Source organism: Phytophthora ramorum (genome assembly GCF_020800215.1).
Source record: "Phytophthora ramorum isolate Pr-102 chromosome Unknown Phyram_PR-102_s0008, whole genome shotgun sequence".
In the NCBI taxonomy this organism is placed as follows: domain Eukaryota; phylum Oomycota; class Peronosporomycetes; order Peronosporales; family Peronosporaceae; genus Phytophthora; species Phytophthora ramorum.
In genome coordinates this window covers 2478566-2495857 of record NW_027150654.1, presented here as the reverse complement: position 1 = coordinate 2495857, position 17292 = coordinate 2478566, and the positions used below count along the sequence as shown (strand labels likewise).

The window sequence follows — 17292 nt, the reverse complement described above, 5'->3', positions numbered from 1 at the left end:
GGCGTACAGGTAGCAGCACAAGCGGAAGTGGCTTGGCTGCCATGACCCATTGCTTTTCCAAACTCCTGTATATAATACACGACGTCCACCACGCTCTACGCTGCATGCATCGGATGCCCTAATCTATACGATCGCCGCCGCGCTGGCTCGACCACTTCAACTTCAACTTTTTTGCATCCGCTGCAGCACCACGTCGCTTGCCAGCTCACACCGCCAGGTCCGTGAGGCTGAGCTGGCTGCGCGTCGAGTTCGTGGTGATCAGTCGCTGGTTGAACGGCAGCAGGATCGGCTGCGGGTTCCGGCCAGCCTGCTCCAGGTCCCCGTCCTCCGCCGCGCTGGACGACGTCCCGGACGTGTCCGTGTCGGTCGAGTCGCCGCGCGCGCGAGCCAAGTCGCGTCGGGCCTCCTTGGCAGCAGCCGCGCTCTCGAACGCCGCGGCGGCCTGCAGCACAGGGCTGAGCCGCTGCACAGACTCGAACATGGTCGCGTTCTTCGCCGGCCGGTTGCGGCGCTGGCGGTGGAAGTACTCCTTCGGGATCGCGATGATCTCGCGCAGCTTGGCCTCGAACCGCCGCTGGTACCGCACCGGGTCGATGGCGGACAGACCGTCGCCGTCCTTCTGCTGGATGTTGACCTTCCAGTGCCGCTCGAGCTGCTTCTGCAGCGTCCACGTCTGCAGGATGTCGATGATGCCCACGTAGTAGTAGCCAGGGCCGAACACGCGCTTGCTCTTCCGCATGGCTCGCTTCGGTCGCGGCTCGCCACCCGTAGACGGATACCGAGACTGGGCCAAAGGATCGTCCGGCTTGTTGAACAGCGAGTGCACACTCGGCGCGACGGTCACGGCCAGCTTCTTGGAGGTATCCTGGCTATGCTGGAGCCCGCTGGCAGAACTCCCGGTGGACGAAGAATACCCCGAGGACGCCGCAGAGATGAAGCTGTCGTTGGTCAGGCTGCTGGTTGTCGAGCCGGTTCCCGTGTTCGTGGCCGTGTTGGCAGCAGTGCGTTGGCTCACAGTGTCCATCGGTCGGGAAGGCTGGTCCACGGCAAACTCAATGTCCATGACGCCCAGCAGCAGGCTGTAGTCCATGATGCCGAGGTCACACAGGAACAGCGAGTCATCCCGCAATTGCTCGTACAGCTCGACGCCCTCCTCGGTGCCAATGCGCATCCGCGTGCGCAGGTCGTTGTCCTTCAGCACGACGTTAGGCTCGTGCAGTCCGACCACGTTGGGGCACTGCAGCAAACTCTTCTGCGCGCCGTACTTGAACATCATGGAGCAGTGACGGCACTTGACCTTGGCGCCACGCCGCGGACGCTTGTAGCTGCGGTTCACCCACGAGCCCTTGATATCGAACCGGTGGTGGATCTGCACGCCGTCCTCCATCACATCAAACAGGTTTTCCATCACGATGAAGTAGAAGCGCTTGTCGTACATGGTGATCTTGAAGCAGCCGTAGAACTTGGTGACGAGCGAGCTCGGGTTCAGCGTCAGATACTCGGTGTACTTTTCCGCGATCTCGCACAGGAAGCGTGCTTCCTCCTCGGCCATCGACTTGACGATGTACTTCTTGTCGCCGCTGAAGAACATGAACGCCCCGCTAGCGCCTTCACTGATGTTGGGTTTCGTGCTCGTCTCGAAAGACTTCATGAAATCCACTGCCTTGATGCTGTACGCCTGGCGCAGCTCTGCGAAGGCCTGCGGCTTGTATGGCGTGAATCGGATGGACGCTGTCGTGGTTCCCTGAGGAGTGGGCGACCGAGGCCCAGCCGACGTCGCAACCGTCGATGCGGACGACGGATTGTTGAGACGACGGTCCGCGGCAGGCGGCTGGTGCATCGAGCGCTGGTCCTGGGGGATCTCAAAGGTGAAGTCTTCCTCCTTGCTGTTTTTATTTCTCGCACGTCGGCCCTCCGCATCGGCGCTGCTGTTGCGGTGCAGCCCTGCGTTAATGGCCTCCTGGATGCTGCTGAGCATCCGGTTCCTCTGCACGCTTTGCAGTAAGTTCCCACTGCTGTTTCCCCCGAGAGGGCCCGTAGCTCTTGTTGCGGCCTCTCCAAGATCGTTGGTCGAAAAGCGGCTCTCGTCGTCGCTAGCACCCAGCACAAGCTCCTGCGTAGGAGACCGGTCGCGAATGCGAATCAGATCTTCCTCGGCAATCTGGACGGCGCGCGTCATGCCCTCGATGGTGAAGTAGATGAGTTCCTCCTGGAGTGCTGTATTGAGCTGCGCGCTGTACTGCTTGTCCGCCGAGTCTGATGAGAACTTGAGCCAATTCTCACGAATCAGTCCAGGGCTGTTGATCATGAACCACACGAAGTAGTCAATCGCACCGCGGGCTGAGAGTGCGAACGTGAAGGCTCGGAAGACGTGGCTTGGCGGGACGTTGCCATTCTTGTCGTAGGTGGTGCGCGTCTGGAAAGACAGAGCGTACCAGATGAACACGATGGTCCAGTAGATTGTGTAGCTCGTGATAGATAGCGCTCCATTCCGTAGCATATCGCGTCGACTTTGTAGGGTATCACGCAGCCCGGAACGGAGTCGCTTGACGCCGAAGACCAGCACCGCGATGCCCGACAGGTAGAACAGGATCATCCACATGTAGAAAAGCAGCCAGCTCCCGCGGTTGAGGTGGAAGAAGTCTCTCTCGCGCGGGTTGTCGGACGTTTTGCGCCTCGTCCAGCAGTAGTTTCCATCTGCAAAGCCGTGGATGCCAGGCACGAACGCTGCGAAGATACCTGACAGCGCTCCAGCCGAGTACACCATCATTTTGTACCTTCTTCGGTTCGCCTTGACGCTCATGAACGGGTTCGTGAGCGACCAGTACAAGTCCACAATTTGCGCAAAGTACCAGCAGTCACTCGACAAGTACAAGAACTGGGTAACCCCCGAAAGATACGCGCACGATCCTTCGTCCCCCACTCGGTACACGCCCATGTCCAGCAGCAGTGGGTCCAGCAAGAATCGCAGCGCCAACAAAATATCGACCACGCACTTGTAGTAAATCAACGGGTTGGGGTGTTTCTGGTAGCTCTGCACTCCGTGGTACGTCACAAAGACGCACACACACAAAATGAGCGTCAACAGCGAGCCGAACACGAGGCCCGGGTCAAGGTTGTAGCCGTTCAGCGAGTCCACAGTCTCAGCCAGGACGATCATGAGCAGCAGCAGCACCACTCCCAGTCCCAAGACAGCGTATCCTTCCTTGGACCAATTGCTAAAGTCCACCTCTGGCTTTAAGATCTGTCCGATGTTCTCGTCCAGGCCTCCGCTCTCGTCGATCACGTCCAGGTCGAACTCCTGGTTGGGTGAGAGCTCCAATGGGTCGTTCACGGTCGTTCCGCGACCAATAGCCCCGAAGAAGCTCTCTCTCAGTCCGCCCACATTAGACGACACTCTGGAGAGCACGCTGTCTCGTAGCGCAATGGAGTTCCGGGCGGACCTCCTGCTGTTCGTAGGCGTCCTCCGGAACCGCAGACTCACCCCCGAGTCGCCCAATCCGGAGCGCGCAGAGTCCGCAGAAGCCTCCGACTGTTGCGACGAGCTCAGTCGGTCCCTGGTACGTCTTGAGCTCTGCACGTTGCTCTCAATGGAGACCCGACGTGCGATTTTGGGTTTTTGCGGGCTGTGGAGCTTCCTCAGGGCCGATTTCAGCGGCGAACACGAGTCTGCAGAGCCTACAGCGCCCTCTGAACCTGGTGATGTGGTGGAAACGTTGACTGTCGGCTTCAGGACCGATTGCAACGGCGATTGCAGCGGCGATTGCAGCGGCGACACCGAGAACGTTGAGCTTCCGGTGTCCATTGTGGCGTCCACAGAGCGATTCAGAGCGCGCGAAGACTGCGAACGCGTTGACGGAGACACGGAGAACGCAGACACGTCGGTGGCCGCGTCCGAGTCGCCGAGCTGCGGCCCCGCGGAACCGTCGCCCGCCTGCATGGCGATTAAGGAATGACACTTGAGTCGGGTTGATACAGTGGCACGGTGGATTTTCAAGAGTCACATACAAAAATCAAGAGATTGCACCGAAACCCCGCGAAAAGCGATCGTCTATTAGGGTAGGAAAATGGATCACCCGATGTTGCGAAAAGAAATCAGGCTCGGAACTTGGCCATTTTCAACCCAAACGTCTGTAGCAATTGCACCTGAAGCTACCTACGTGTACTATTGTATGAGGAAGCTAAGGCAAGGCGCGGGTTGACATGGGAACGCAGCGCAGTCGCATCTTTTGCAGACACTTCGACGCTTTTTGGTCCCGAAAAAACTTTTTCAAATGGGTTCACTTTTATATTGTGTGGACATACACATTCCGTAAAAAGCGTTTTTACGGCAACGTAATTACGTCTCCTGTCAAAATTGGCTGGCTGGCAGCTCGACACCGGCGGTGGCTCGCTCCAATAGCGCGTCAGTCCGAATAAATTCCTTCCAAAATGGTGCGTGGTGACGCGGATTGTGGGCGCTTCGGATGTATCTGTAGCGGCTTTTAGCATGGACAGCAGTGCGGCGCGCACGTGATTTACCTCCTCGTCGAGTTGTGCGTCGTCCGCACTGCTTCTCGCTGCTAAATTCGTAGCAGATTGCGCCGAAAGCCAGAGAAACCTGAGCGCAACTGGCAGATCCCTCTAACTTGTCATATTCTTGATGTGATGCCCGCAGCCGTCGCACAAGACCTTCCGTACCAAGCGCATTCTCGCCAAGAAGGCCAAGCAGAACCGTCCGATCCCGCAGTGGATCCGTCTGCGTACTGACAACACGATCAAGTGCGTCTCTAGCTGCTTCAGTTATTCTTATTGATAGGATCCGGTTTCTGACGTAGAATGAAACTCTCTGTTGTTATAACTGTACAGGTACAACGCCAAGCGTCGCCACTGGCGCCGTACCAAGCTCGGCCTGTAAATGGCTGACCTGGCAGTGTTACGATCACGGGAGGCAGATGGACGAGGTCTCTCTGGGCTCTGGCTGCGGGCTTCGGCTGCTGCAGCGCTGGCCCTGGCGTGTGATTTCGTGCTGGCTCCTTGGAGTTGCTGGTCTGCAAAGGACCCTCTGTAGCAGCGGATAACCAGAACGAATTCTCTTGAGAAGGACGCCCCGCAGTCTCGATTTTCAGGTCTCTGCTGCAGTATTCGTCACTTTTGCAGAAGTGTTTTGTTTATATAGGATCTGGATCAGGTTTTGCAGTCTTGGTGAGCTTACAGGTGCAGATATTTACTGGTGACCGGTGGAGCAGTGGACGAAGCCAAGAAGTGAGCTGAGCATTTGGCTTTAAGTTCTGCTGCTGGTATGCAATGTGCTGTGCCGGCTAGTCGTCGTCGGCGTTCTTGGTCTCGCCGTCGTCCTCGGCGTAGTCGGGCTCGTAGCGCTGCAGACGCAGACGCAGGTCCTGCAGCTGCTGGTTCTTGGCTGTCACCATGCGCTTCATGGACTGGAACTGCGCCGTCTGCGCGACGTGCTGCCGTCCGTCCTCCACCTGCCTCTCGAGTTCTTCCACGCGCTCGTTGGCCTGCTCGATCTTGCGCTGCATTTTGCGCAGCTCCTTGGTGTGCGCTGCCTCCAATGCCGCCTGCTCTTGCTTGGAGGTCAGTTTGGCTGCTCGGATCTCGTCTTCGTGCTGCTCCTGCTCGTGCTGAAGCCGCTTCTCGAGCTTTTCTTTCGCTTCAACGTCGGCCTGTGCCTTGGCGTTATTCCGGGGCAGAGCTCCAATAGCCGCCGCTCCGCGCGAGTCCCCGCTGGTCCATTCCGACACACTGAGCTGCTCGACACGCTCCAGCAGCTCTTTGTCTTCCACCATGGCGATGTCCAGGTCCAACGCGAGTTCCTGTACGACTAACGAGTAAGTAGGCATGCTACTGGCAGCAATGCAGCGCAGGACGTACGCTATCCTCGGCCTCCATGAAGATCTGACGCAGCAGCAACGCCATCATGTTGATGGTGTCTTGCAGCTCGCTGCGGATGTTCGCCTGCATGGCAATTTAAGAGACCGATGTTAGACTGGCGGTGCGTGAGACTCGACGAGTCTTCGAGTGCTCGAACCTTGACGGCGAAGCATAGCGACTTGATGGCCTCTTGGATATCCTTCTGGCTGTAAACCTCCTCGGACGACAAGCGGTCCGAGCGTGTGTCTTCAAAGTCGGCTTCGACGTTCTCGAGGTGCGTCTTGAGGCGCGAGCGGAAGAACTTGAGGAACTTGCCCAGCTACACAGCAGACGCCACGTGAGCCTTGTGTCGATCCATTTTAGCAAAGTCTCATACCTCCTCTTGATGGTGCTGGCTCACGCGTCCAGGCATGACGGCGCAGTCTCCTTGGGTCGAGTTCTCGCTAGCCGAGAGGGTCTGTCGGTTTTAGGCGTCGCTTCAAGTGCACTAAGATCGCCATGGTCAGAGCGAAGCAGTTTCTGGCCGCACATCGCATGGCAATTCGTGACGACCAAGGCGGCCTGGATACGCCGGCGCAGCAGCGACAGACCTGACGCTCAGGCGACGACTGCGTTCCAGCTCAAGCGAATCGTTGAGCTTCTTGCACTGGTGCATGAAGTCGTGCTCCGACTCCTTTCGGTGGTCCTGCGTGCAGTAGATTCGCCTGGGGGCCCACTTCGGTCGCTCCGACGCGGCAGATCGGATCCGAGTGGACATCGCCTTCTTCTCCCAGAGCAGCAGGCCGTCTCCTTGGTTGGCGGACCTGGATGATGCATCGCCCCGTTCAATCTCGGAGGTGTCTACTGCAGTACCAAGAGCCTTCACTGGAGGCAGATTTCGTCGTTGTTGGGCCTCCAGACGTTTGCGGCGGCGACGAGCCTTGCGCTTGGCGCCTTCGTTGGCTAGCTGTTCCCTGTACAGTCGTTGGTCCTCTAGTCGCTGAGCTTCGTGGGCGTCTTCCAACACTCGTGCTCGGCGCTCTGCCTCGTGGTCAATGTATTGCTGCAGCGCGGAGTGTAGCACGGTAGCACTTTTGTCGTTGGCAGGGGCTTCGAGGGTCCCAAGTTCGTCCGCAAGCTCGGGGAACTGCCATGGTTGGACACAGCACCACGTAAGTATCTTGCTCAAAGCAGCAGAGACTCGTCACGATAGCAGAGCTGTACCCTGATGTAGCTGAACGTGGCCGGCGGGCGGATAACGACAGCCCCCTTTTCCAGTATCAGCGTGGCAAGCGCCACGTTCTGGTTCCTGTAGGCGCACATGAGCGGCGAGATACCCGTCTACAAGTTGGATGTACAGCCCCGATGGTCAACAGAACTTGTAAGTAAACAACTGAGCACTGCCGTTCGTAGAAGACCGCACCTTGCAGTTGATGTTGACGTCGGCGCCGTGCTGAAGGAGCCACGTCGCCACCCGCACCACGTTCCCCTCGCACGCGATATACAGTGGCGTCTGGTTTAGCTGCAAGCACCTAGAGACTTAAACATCGACAACTAAACAACCACAGCATTCGCACTGCACGTACGAGGTTGGGCTGGTTGACCTTCGCGCCGAAGTGCAGCAGCACCTCCAACGTCTTCACGTGACGCTTCTGGTCTTTGTTGCCCGGAACACCTCTAAGTAGACGCGTTAGTCTTGAGACCCGCTTCACAGCACGAGCCAAACCAACCTGGTAGCGCAGATCATAGGCGAGTCGCCTCGCTCGTCGTCTTCAGCCCCGAACGCGCCTTCGAGACGACGGCCATTCGGGTCCAGGCCCTTCCTCAGCAGCTTCCGAACGGCACGGTGTCGTCCTTGCGCTGCCAGCGCATGCAAGTTGTCGATGCCTAGCTCTCGATCGAGAAACCCGTACTGGATGTCGGCGTACGGCCAGATGAAGGCACTCGCTCGCGCACCCATAGCGGTTCAAAGGTGAATTGACACCAGTGCAAGTGTAGCGTGAGGACACGTTATCCGATCAGAAAAGTGTAGCCATTTTTAGAAAAAATAGTGACAGAGTCTAATAGTATGTGGCCCGCTGAAGATTTTAAATATTGGTTTGTAACTGCCTTCAAGGCGTCCTGCTCGCTGGAGCGAGCATTATACACACTACCTAGTCGAATTACGCAAGGTCGCGCACTGGTTGCTGTTGAGCCACCAACCGACGATCTCACTGCATCGTGCGGCGCAGCTTGTTGCGGAACTCCTTCTTGAGCGCCGACAGCACGTGGATGTCGTCGTGCAGGTCGGCGATCAGGTGGTCCGGGGCCTTGCTGTCTTTGCGCAGCGTCGCCAGCAGCACCTTCTTGTTGTGCAGGGACTCGAAGATCACCTCGAAGTTCTGCAGCAGCAGCCCAAAGTACTTTTGCTCCGCCAGCGCAGCGCGCATCGACACGTCCAACGAGCTGTTGCTCGCGTTCGAGTTGGCCGTGTTGCTGCTGCCTTCTTCGCCCGTCGTCTCCGAGTTCTCCGTGCTGTTTTCCTCCGGCGAGTGGCCGCGTGAGTCACCGCTGCCTTGGCGCGAACCGTTGTCACCACTGTTTGCTCCACTGGTCACGCCCGATCCATCCGCACCCGCAGAGCCGCCGTCGCGGAAGGCGGCGATCGCACGTGCGCTGTTGTACGCGGTCGACGCCGGTCCAGCTCCCGCCATCGGGGCAGTCCGTTTGTAGCGCTTGTGCCCACGTAGCAGTGGAGACCCAGAGCCGACCAAAGGCCCGGGCTGCTGTTGCTGCTGGGCCTGCTGCTGCTCGTGGGCGATGGACTCGGATGCCTCACTCGTGCACTTCTCGTCGATGTACTCGTTGGACTTGATCAAGTGAAGAAGATCGGGTCGGGCGTGCAGCCGCTGATGCAGGTAATACACATCGGGTCTGCCGTCACAAAAGTTGATGTACTCCCGGTCGTCCACTCCTGGAAGAGTCACAGCAAGACACAACACAGAAACGTTAGTGCACTGCTATCGACACACAGGATACCGCTTCGATATCTACTGCCATAAGTAGCAACTCATCATGGGGCCTCCACTTTCTGCTGTCCATCCTCGGCCCTAAAGCCTAGGCAGCAGGAGAGCTGACCCCCAGCAGGCAGAAGCGATATACAGTTATGCTCACTCTTGTTCATACCAGCAGCGGTGAATTCGAAGCACGTCTTCGTGTACGCGAACGAAAGCTCCTTCCAAATTTCCCACAGCTGCATGCTGCTCCACTTGAAATTGCGCGAGTTCGTGGCGCTGCCCCCTGTTCCCACGGGGCCACCTTCAACACCCGCACTTGCTGATCCGGGTGGGCGCTGACGATTCAGCAACGCGATGTACATTTCGCGGACGTCTACCCAGAACTGCCAGCGGGACAGCTCGGCTGCCAGTCGGTCGACGAACTCGGGAGACAAGACCACATCCACAAGACGGATCACGTCCTCCGACGTCACCGGCACTTCCTTGAATTGCGACTCGCCCTTCGACTCGTCGTCGAGGTAGTAGCCACTGCGGTTGGTCGGCGGACCTTGGCGCTGCGGGTGCGACCCCCCGCTGTCTCCACCGCTCGACGGCGGGGACGGGCTCTGGCTGCCGTAGTTGCCATAGCCCCGCGACCGCGAGGAGTGCGAACCGTATTGCGACTGCGATGGGCGCTGTTCGTACCGCGATCGGTACTGCGTGTCGGAGCGTCCTCCAGGTATCGAGCTGCCACCGATACTCGACGGCCGCCGAATATCCGTCCGTCGTTGCTGCTGCTGCGGTGATGAAGCCTGGTTCTGCGCGGGTGCGCTGTTGTTGTCGGCGCTTGCGGCGTCTGCCATGTCTTTGAGTCGCTGGTTGCGGTAGTAACGGTAAAGCGCCTCCACCATCACGTGCTTCTTCACATTCTTCAGTCCTCGCAACTTGAGGTGCGAACACTTTTTACGGAGCTGCTTAGACGTCCAGGTCTCGTACCGCGTGCTGTCGCGTGGGTGGCGCGCCTCACCCGCCGGCTCGTACTGCATCGGGTCCTCGTTGGGCGGCGCACCGTACATCTGCTGCGTCTGCGCCGGGCGGACGCGCGCGTTGTTGCCATTGCTAGCGGGGACGCTCGTGCTGTTGATGCTGCTCGTGCCACGTCGAGACATGCTCGTGGATGGCGTGCCGATGGATGAGGCATTCTGCATCTGCGGGTGAACCCTCAAGCTCGCCCCGGTTCCTCCGACGCCGGATCCGGCGCGCACGCCGTAGCCGTCGTACGTAGGTGCGTTGTATGCCTGCGGCAAGTGCCGCTTGACACCGCGGGCGCCTGCAGTGGCCCAGGATTCGCCTGCCATGGCCGGTGATGACACCGGCGAGAGGCGGTTGTAGGACGACGACGCGCCTGTCGTGATACGACCGCCCTCGGACCCGAAGTACTGGGGCTGCATCGGCGATGCTGCAGCGCCGGCGGCATTGCCGTATGCGCTCGACTGGCCCGAATACACGTGCCGCCGACCCATACCGGTAAGCTCGCGCGTTGTGGCGGGGTCCTGGTTCTGGCCTGGCTGTTGCGCTTGACTTTGTTGCGGTCTCGTAGTGGCGGCCGAGGTGCTAGTCGTGGCGCTGTTGGCAGTGCCGGAGGCCCCGGGGGGCGGGCGCAGCACGGCCGGCAGACGCCGCGTTGGGCTGCTGCCGTCACTGCCGGAGCTCTGGTTCTGACTCCTGGTGCCTCGGCCGTTGTCGGCCGTGCTCTCGGGGCTGCTGCCGCTCGTGCTGCTACTGGTCTTGTTAGCGGTGGCCGCTGTGGCCGTCGCTGTGGTGGTGGTGGTGGTCGAGGCCGCCGCGCTGGAGGATTTCGACAGCGGCGGCGTGGACGCCTCGCGCACGAAACTGCTGCTCATGGCTGCGTGAACGTGAACTCTCTGTGTTTGGGGCTGCTAGCTGTATAGACAGAGGAGCGTCGTTAGATCGCTTTGCTGTCATGGGCGAGACGCAACGGGGCTGTTTGTTGCTCCCCTCTCTGCGGTCCGCCCCCAACTTATAACGAGAACTCACCGCGCTCGTTGGTTGGTTGTTCCTCAGGCCGCAAATTCGCTTCTGGCCGCGAAGGCTGTTGAACGGCGGCGGACCGAAGGCCGCCGAATTCCGATTTTTTTCTCCCCCCGTCCAAAGCGATCGCCGAAGAAAAAATGAGGAGGGGGTGGATGCGCGACCACGACCGCCCTTTCCCATCCGACAACCTTGTCTGGCCGTGGAAAATTGCGTCGGTGACCGCCGCCGCCGTCAGCAGCTTTGAACTTTCAACTATGCTGGCTGGCCGTGGTCGCAACACCGAGTCACAAGCGTGCTGTAAGGCTGCGAAAGCAACTGGAAAGCCCTAACGGAAGGCATTGAACGGCGTCGAATTCCCGGTCACGTTCTGTTGCCGCACCCCAATGTTCTGTTGGCGAGGAGCAGAAAACTGACGACATTGAACCTCGTTTTTCGTTCCCGAGCCTGGGCGACAGGGCGCGGGCGTCATACAACCGACCAAAGTCGGCCGAAGTGCGTTTGACACAACGTGCATACTTTCGGTAACAAAGTGACAAACGCGGCCGCGACCACGACGATCGTTCATCGACGGCTGTTGCAGGCTGCGCAGCGGATGGCTTTGAGTGAGGCTTCGTTCTTCTGCCCCTGCGATGCTGTACTCGTATGGTCTTGCCAAGAAACACACCGCATTTTCAGTGAGTGCTGCGACCTTCCGAGTCGGGCAAGGTCGTCGCAGCAGCCACCGCGGCGGAGGACATCGATGGACGAACGCGCCCGAATTCCTGTGCTCGCGTCCACAATTTCTTACAAACACGAGCTTTTTTAGAGTGTCCAGGAACCCCGTCGAGCACGGCACGCTTTCGCGTTGTTTTTCTCGGTATGCGACTTTAACGGAGCGACCGATGGTCGTCGATAATCTCGGGTTCGGCAACCGCAACTGCAACGGCTATGATGTGGCTTCAATCAAGCCTGGCACGGCCGGCTCCGATGCTGGACGAGCTTCGAGTTGCAGGCCCTGAGGACGATGAGCGAGCTCTGTGCAAGCCACGGAGACGTTGACCCCAGCTCAAAATCGCGCTCACAAGTCTGTCAAGTTCTCAACGTGTACGTTGAAAGCTCACGCGTCCAAGACGAGTATCTGCAGCTCATCACAGGGCTTGGATCCTCGATAGAGGAGGCGCGGAAACAGCAGCAGTGTGTGAACAGCAGCAGTGGGGTGGGTGGGAAACCTGCGAGGAAGAAAAATGACTCTCCACTTACTCGGAACGAAAGACGCGCCGCTAGAAGACACGCTCCGTACTATCCGGTACTGGATTTTGAAGGCGACGTTCTCCTCTGCGTTGCTAGACTGCTGCTTTTGAACTTCCAACGCGCTTTCTCCAGCCATCGACCAAGATTGATAATGAGCTTAGTGCAGGACGGAAGCACGCAACTTGGATGAGTAATGTAGTTTGGACGCAATGAATCTACAGCGCCGCTCGCATCGACGCCTTGTCATTTATTACAGAAGCTCCACTCCTCAGACCTCAATCAGCTCAACTCCAATCGCTACTCTAGCTCCGAGTAGCGTACGCGTAGCATACATACAAGAACACGAGCGTGAAGATCATACCGCCTACGACGATCCAGAAGTCCACCGTGTCTCTCCTCTCAATCACCCGCAGTAACGAGCTCGACAGTCCTAGTCTATTGGCGATATCCAGCAGCTTGGTCCTCACATTCTACAAAGCACCATAACCACCAGTCAGCCCGCTCCTTCTCCCCCTCATCAACTCTACCCCCCACCTTCATCCGGTTACGTTGCTCCCCCAAATCGCCCAAAATCGACTGCGACAGACTCGTCAAGTCCGACACCATCTGCGAACTCCGCTGCAAGCTCTCCGACTCCTGGGCCGCGTACATGGCTCCATTGCCACTATCAAAGCCCTGCACACAAAAGTCAGCATAACCCTCTCGTATCCCCCAAAACACTCTCAGCTGTACCCCGTTGCGTCTGCTCATGAGACTTTCTCGCTCTCGCGCCTCCACCGCCCGACGGTTGACGCTGTAAATATGCTGCTCCAAGGTGCTGCCCAGCGCGTGGGTTTCGCTCCTCAATTGCTGCAGCTTCTTGCCCCACGTGTCCCTCTCTGCAGGCTTGGCGCTGGTCTGCACGAGTGAATCCAATTGCCACAGAAGCTGCTCCAGAGCGCTCAGGTTGGCGCGCGCTTCGGCCTGCAGCTCCACGTCCGTCTTGCCGCCTGTGCGTCCAGAATCCAAGTAGCTCATCTGCATCTTGAGCTCGAACTGCAGCTTGCGCGCCTGCGGGTACAGCGAGTCCAGCGTCTGGCGGGACATCGTACTTGGATGCATCGGCGCTTGATGAGATTGTTTTGTATGGGAACCGCTACGTTGTGAAGGAGAAAATGGTATCGCCTTCGAGAGGGATTTCGTGTAGCCATGTTGGGAGTGCACTTCAACTTGCTCCCGTTCCGGTTTACTTCCCATGCATCTTGCTCGTTTTCTTTCTGTTTTGCATTCAATTACACTCTATTTTCGCGCCTCGTGCTAGCTCAGCAAAGCTCTCCCGGTTAGTTCTCTTTGTGTCCCTGGAATGCTTTGACTGTCGGTGCTCCGAATTCGCTACCTCCTCTCGTGCTGCTAGAGATTGGAAGGAAGTCTGGTGATGACTTCAAAGAGCCTGGGTGATCACTTCCGGTCAAATTTCGTCGCGGCTCTTCTTGAACACATTGTGTAGGTGCTGGAGCGACGTGTTGCAAGATAAACCAGCTTCACCTCGTTTGAGGCACGCGCAAGAGCGAGAGCTTGATTGCAGCAGAGACAATTAATGTGCCGTACGGACGGCGTCAACGGTAAAACGAAACTCTGGCTGAGGATGAAGTGTGTTGCCGGCGTCGTCGAGCAGCGAGTATTGTTCTCGACGAGAGTTGAGCTGCTCAGTCTGGGGTTTGACATATCCCTGAGCTTGTATGCGGTTGTGTATGCACCACACATGAGTTCCAAATGCCCTGCAGGATACCGATGAACTACAAGAGAAGCGTGGTCACCGGAGATGTCGGCCGAGGCCGTCCTACAGGAACGATAGATACGATGGTGTTGCAAGAACTACGAAAGTGAAGAGACAAATCATGGCCAGCAAGTAAAATTTCAAGTCAAATCGGTCATGTTGCATGTAAAAGGGAACAGGCGTGAGCAAACACACTTGGCAAGAGGCAAGCACAACTAACAGTAATCAGTTTTACCATAGCGAAGAGCGTAGGAAGCCAAAGTCCGTTGTCGCTGCGTGTCGATTGCATGCAGGGCTCGCTGCGCTCAGTGTCGAAAGTCATCCCTTCACGAACGGATGCGCCAGTGCGTCTCTCACGGAAATGCGCTTTGACGGGTCAAGCGAGAACATCCGGTCCAATAGACTCCGAAGCGCAAGCACTTGCTTTCGGTCATCTGTCGCACTCTTCGCTGCCATGAGGCTGCCAGCAAGGTCGCTCTTAGTCTTGATGGTGTCCATCAAACGCAAGATAGGCTTACCTGACATGCAGAAACGACGACAGAATCACAAGTGTTAGTGCACAGCATAATTTCAAACACGCAAACTACTGCCACTTTACCGGTGACACGGTCACTTTCTCGGCTGCAGAACTTGAGATCTTCTGTAAAATGTGGCTCCATCTCGAATTGGTCGATGTATGCCTGGCGGTGCTTCTTGATCAGCTTGTTCGGGATCTTGCCCTTCAGCTCCATGAAAAATTTAAGCATCTCGTTATTCGTGCTCCCTGGAAACATCACTTTACCAGTGAACATCTCGAATAAACAGCAACCAACAGACCACATGTCTACCGCTTTATCATACGCGAGGCCCAGCACGATCTCGGGCGCGCGGTAGAAGCGGCTGACCAGGTATGGTGTCGGGTCCTGCTTCCCGTCGTCCGTTTTGAACGCGGAGCCGAAATCACACACCTTGATCGTGGATTGCTTTTCGTCAAGCAGGATATTATCCGGTTTGATATCTGTACAGCACATGCATGCAACACAACAGCACCCCGCCCGTCAGCATTCGACCTGCACATAGTAGCACCATGTTATCTCTACTCTTACCAGCGTGAATGACCTCGCACGACTCCAGATGATTAAGCGCAATCAACAAGTGCTTGCTGAAAATGCGCACTGCCTGAATCGAAATGCCACCCTTCCCACCGAACTTCTTCATGGCCTCGCGGACGTTCATCTGCATCGGCTCGAATACCATCGCGACATGGTTTCGATGCGAAAACGAATCAAGCAGCCGGATACAGTGTTTCTTATCACGCGGGTCGCGCTCGCCCAACTCGTTTAGGAGCTTGAGCTCCGTCTGAGCAGCATCGCGCATGATGTCATTGTTCCGGATAAGCTTGATCGCCACCACATCCAAGGATCCATCCCCTGCAGTCTTCAACGGAGTAAGACATTGGCAGCGCAGTACGGTGGAGAACACGCCCTTCCCCACAGTTCCAAGCACGCGGTACTTCCCATTCAGCACCTCGCCGATAGTGGTGGAATAGTACCCTTCGGCGTCATCGCAGTTCGATTGCAGTGACACCTCGTTCACTGTGATCGCAGCCACCCCAGTGCTGCCATTCATCGCATCGTCGTGGTCGTCTAAAGCTGCCATAGAGAACATGTCGAACTCGTCCGCAGAGGCTATCGGTGCTGTTGTAGCCTCCTTTGGTGACGTAAAGGCCTCCTTTGGTGACGTAACAGCCTTCTTCGGCGACGTAATAACCTTCTTAGGCGACGTAATAACCTTCTTAGGCGACGTAATAGCCTTCTTAGGCGACGTAGGAGCCATTACCGGCGATGCAGCAGCCTTCTGTGGTGATTCCACCACCTCTTTCTGTGGTTTATCCGGTGACGTCAGCTGCTCTTCATCTTTGTTCATATCCACATCAGCTGGAGTTGGCGTCGGGGTCGTCGGGACAGAAGCGGCCGCTCCAGTCTTCTTAATCCCCGCAATGGTGCTCCTCGCGTCTGCCAGCGCTTTGAGGATGTCCTTCTTGATAGAACTCACATCCAGCGCTGGCTTGACCGCCGACGCCGGTTCCTGTGTCTCAGCAGACTCAACACTCACAGGGTTACTTGTCTGCACCTCCTCTCTCTGTTCTACAGCAGCCTGCTCCTTACTCTCCTGCACCTGTGGAGCCTCCGAGGCGTCCTCCATGACCGCGTCTTGGTCCACAGCAACGTCTTTCTTCTCCCCATTAATTACTGCCTTTTGCTGCTGCTTCTCGGCCTTGGCATCCTCGGAAACAGACGCCTTCTCTATCGTCTCATTGCACGGTTTCTGCTGGGCTTTAGACGTCGACCTGGACCTGGATCTGGAGCGTGCATGATGGCGGTCTCGCTTCTCGTCGCTCTCGCGTCGTCGGCGCTTGTGGCGCTCTCTGGGGGGCGAGCGCGAGCGGTGGCGGCGATGGCTGTGGCGATGCGCGCGGCGCGACCGCTCACGGCTGCGACTTGGGCTGCGACTGCGCCGTCTGGAGGATCTATGATGCGAGGCCCGACGTGTGCGTGAGGGCGACGCGGAGCGCGAGCGCGGGTGGTGGGGGCGGCGATCCGCCCTGCGGTCCGAGCGATGCAGCTCCGCCGCCATGGTTTCGGTAGTGTTTCGGGCGAGGTAACCAGGGGGTACCAGGATGGATATAACCGGGTTACTGATGTGACCAATCGGAGACGACCGAGGCTACGGCAAGAGTGTTGACACCAACAGTGGCTGCGATTCGAATGCCGCAGAGATTGGCAGAGGGGCAGACTGCACCGCTGCTGACGGCAATTTGCCGTAATCGACTGCGTCTCGACGCAAGCTCGGAAATGTGGTTGGTTGTGTATGCATTACGGGGCCGCTACCATTTCTGCAGCGAAGGTGAGTGAGTGTATTTTTCGGATACTGGAGCCTTTCGGATCAGTGGTGCCGCGAAGTGACTCGCGCCCAGTATGAGAGTCTCGTCTGTCGCCGAAACGGCTTTCCGAAATCTTAAATCTGACGTGATAATAATTCGGCAACACCTTGTTATTCCTGCCAGGTCGGCCCATGAGAGGAAATCCTCACTGCAGACTTCACATTGCACGTATTACTATGTGTCTGTTATTATAGCTAAGGTGTTGCCGGCAAAGTCTCACATGGACGCCAGAAGACTTCATGATACAACGTTCAGCAGGCGACCTTACGATAGCGTCGTGTACGCTTCAGCCGCACAGTTTCTCACCTCGCGATTGCCTCGAGCTGTTGGCACTGCCAATGGCAGCGCTTTGAGTCGGGCGGGTCTTACCTGTGCCGCACAAGTTGTGCACTTCTTGATGATGGCACGGTGCCTTGGAAACGTTTAGCGCCACTTTTCTCAAGATCTAAACACTTGCCGTTGAGCTTGAAGCGATATACCCACCGTACCGGCTCAGTAGC

The 17292-nt window shown here is 57.5% G+C and overlaps 5 protein-coding genes across 7 annotated transcripts; all 5 read right to left on the bottom strand.

Moving 5' to 3' along the window:
• Nucleotides 1–205: 205 nt before the first annotated feature.
• KRP23_9690 (Phosphatidylinositol 4-phosphate 5-kinase 6) lies at nucleotides 206–3940 on the bottom strand (the record flags this gene model as incomplete). Its single annotated transcript, XM_067895277.1, has 1 exon — nucleotides 206–3940. The coding sequence occupies one exon, from the start codon at nucleotides 3938–3940 to the stop codon at nucleotides 206–208; it is 3735 nt and encodes a 1244-aa protein (XP_067742879.1).
• Nucleotides 3941–5300: 1360 nt separating this feature from the next.
• KRP23_9689 (Leucine zipper transcription factor-like protein 1) lies at nucleotides 5301–7813 on the bottom strand (the record flags this gene model as incomplete). Of its 2 annotated transcripts, none has more annotated exons than XM_067895275.1 (9): nucleotides 5301–5816; nucleotides 5875–5958; nucleotides 6032–6193; nucleotides 6251–6331; nucleotides 6404–7000; nucleotides 7078–7194; nucleotides 7277–7375; nucleotides 7440–7530; nucleotides 7584–7813. In XM_067895275.1, the coding sequence occupies 9 exons, from the start codon at nucleotides 7811–7813 to the stop codon at nucleotides 5301–5303; spliced, it is 1977 nt and encodes a 658-aa protein (XP_067742877.1). The 2 variants fall into 2 exon arrangements, with proteins under 2 accessions (XP_067742877.1, XP_067742878.1); XM_067895276.1 differs by having other exon boundaries at nucleotides 7277–7366.
• Nucleotides 7814–8063: 250 nt separating this feature from the next.
• Nucleotides 8064–11063, bottom strand: KRP23_9688 (uncharacterized protein; the record flags this gene model as incomplete). Of its 2 annotated transcripts, none has more annotated exons than XM_067895274.1 (4): nucleotides 8064–8806; nucleotides 9007–10644; nucleotides 10718–10772; nucleotides 10887–11063. In XM_067895274.1, 4 exons carry the CDS (start codon nucleotides 11061–11063, stop codon nucleotides 8064–8066), a joined length of 2613 nt encoding a protein of 870 aa, XP_067742876.1. The 2 variants fall into 2 exon arrangements, with proteins under 2 accessions (XP_067742876.1, XP_067742875.1); XM_067895273.1 differs by having other exon boundaries at nucleotides 9019–10644.
• Nucleotides 11064–12415: 1352 nt separating this feature from the next.
• KRP23_9687 (Membrin-11) lies at nucleotides 12416–13214 on the bottom strand (the record flags this gene model as incomplete). Its single annotated transcript, XM_067895272.1, has 3 exons — nucleotides 12416–12583; nucleotides 12648–12788; nucleotides 12846–13214. The coding sequence occupies 3 exons, from the start codon at nucleotides 13212–13214 to the stop codon at nucleotides 12416–12418; spliced, it is 678 nt and encodes a 225-aa protein (XP_067742874.1).
• A 973-nt stretch (nucleotides 13215–14187) lies between these two features.
• KRP23_9686 (Serine/threonine-protein kinase PRP4-like protein) lies at nucleotides 14188–16485 on the bottom strand (the record flags this gene model as incomplete). Its single annotated transcript, XM_067895271.1, has 3 exons — nucleotides 14188–14387; nucleotides 14468–14866; nucleotides 14955–16485. The coding sequence occupies 3 exons, from the start codon at nucleotides 16483–16485 to the stop codon at nucleotides 14188–14190; spliced, it is 2130 nt and encodes a 709-aa protein (XP_067742873.1).
• Nucleotides 16486–17292: the final 807 nt, after the last annotated feature.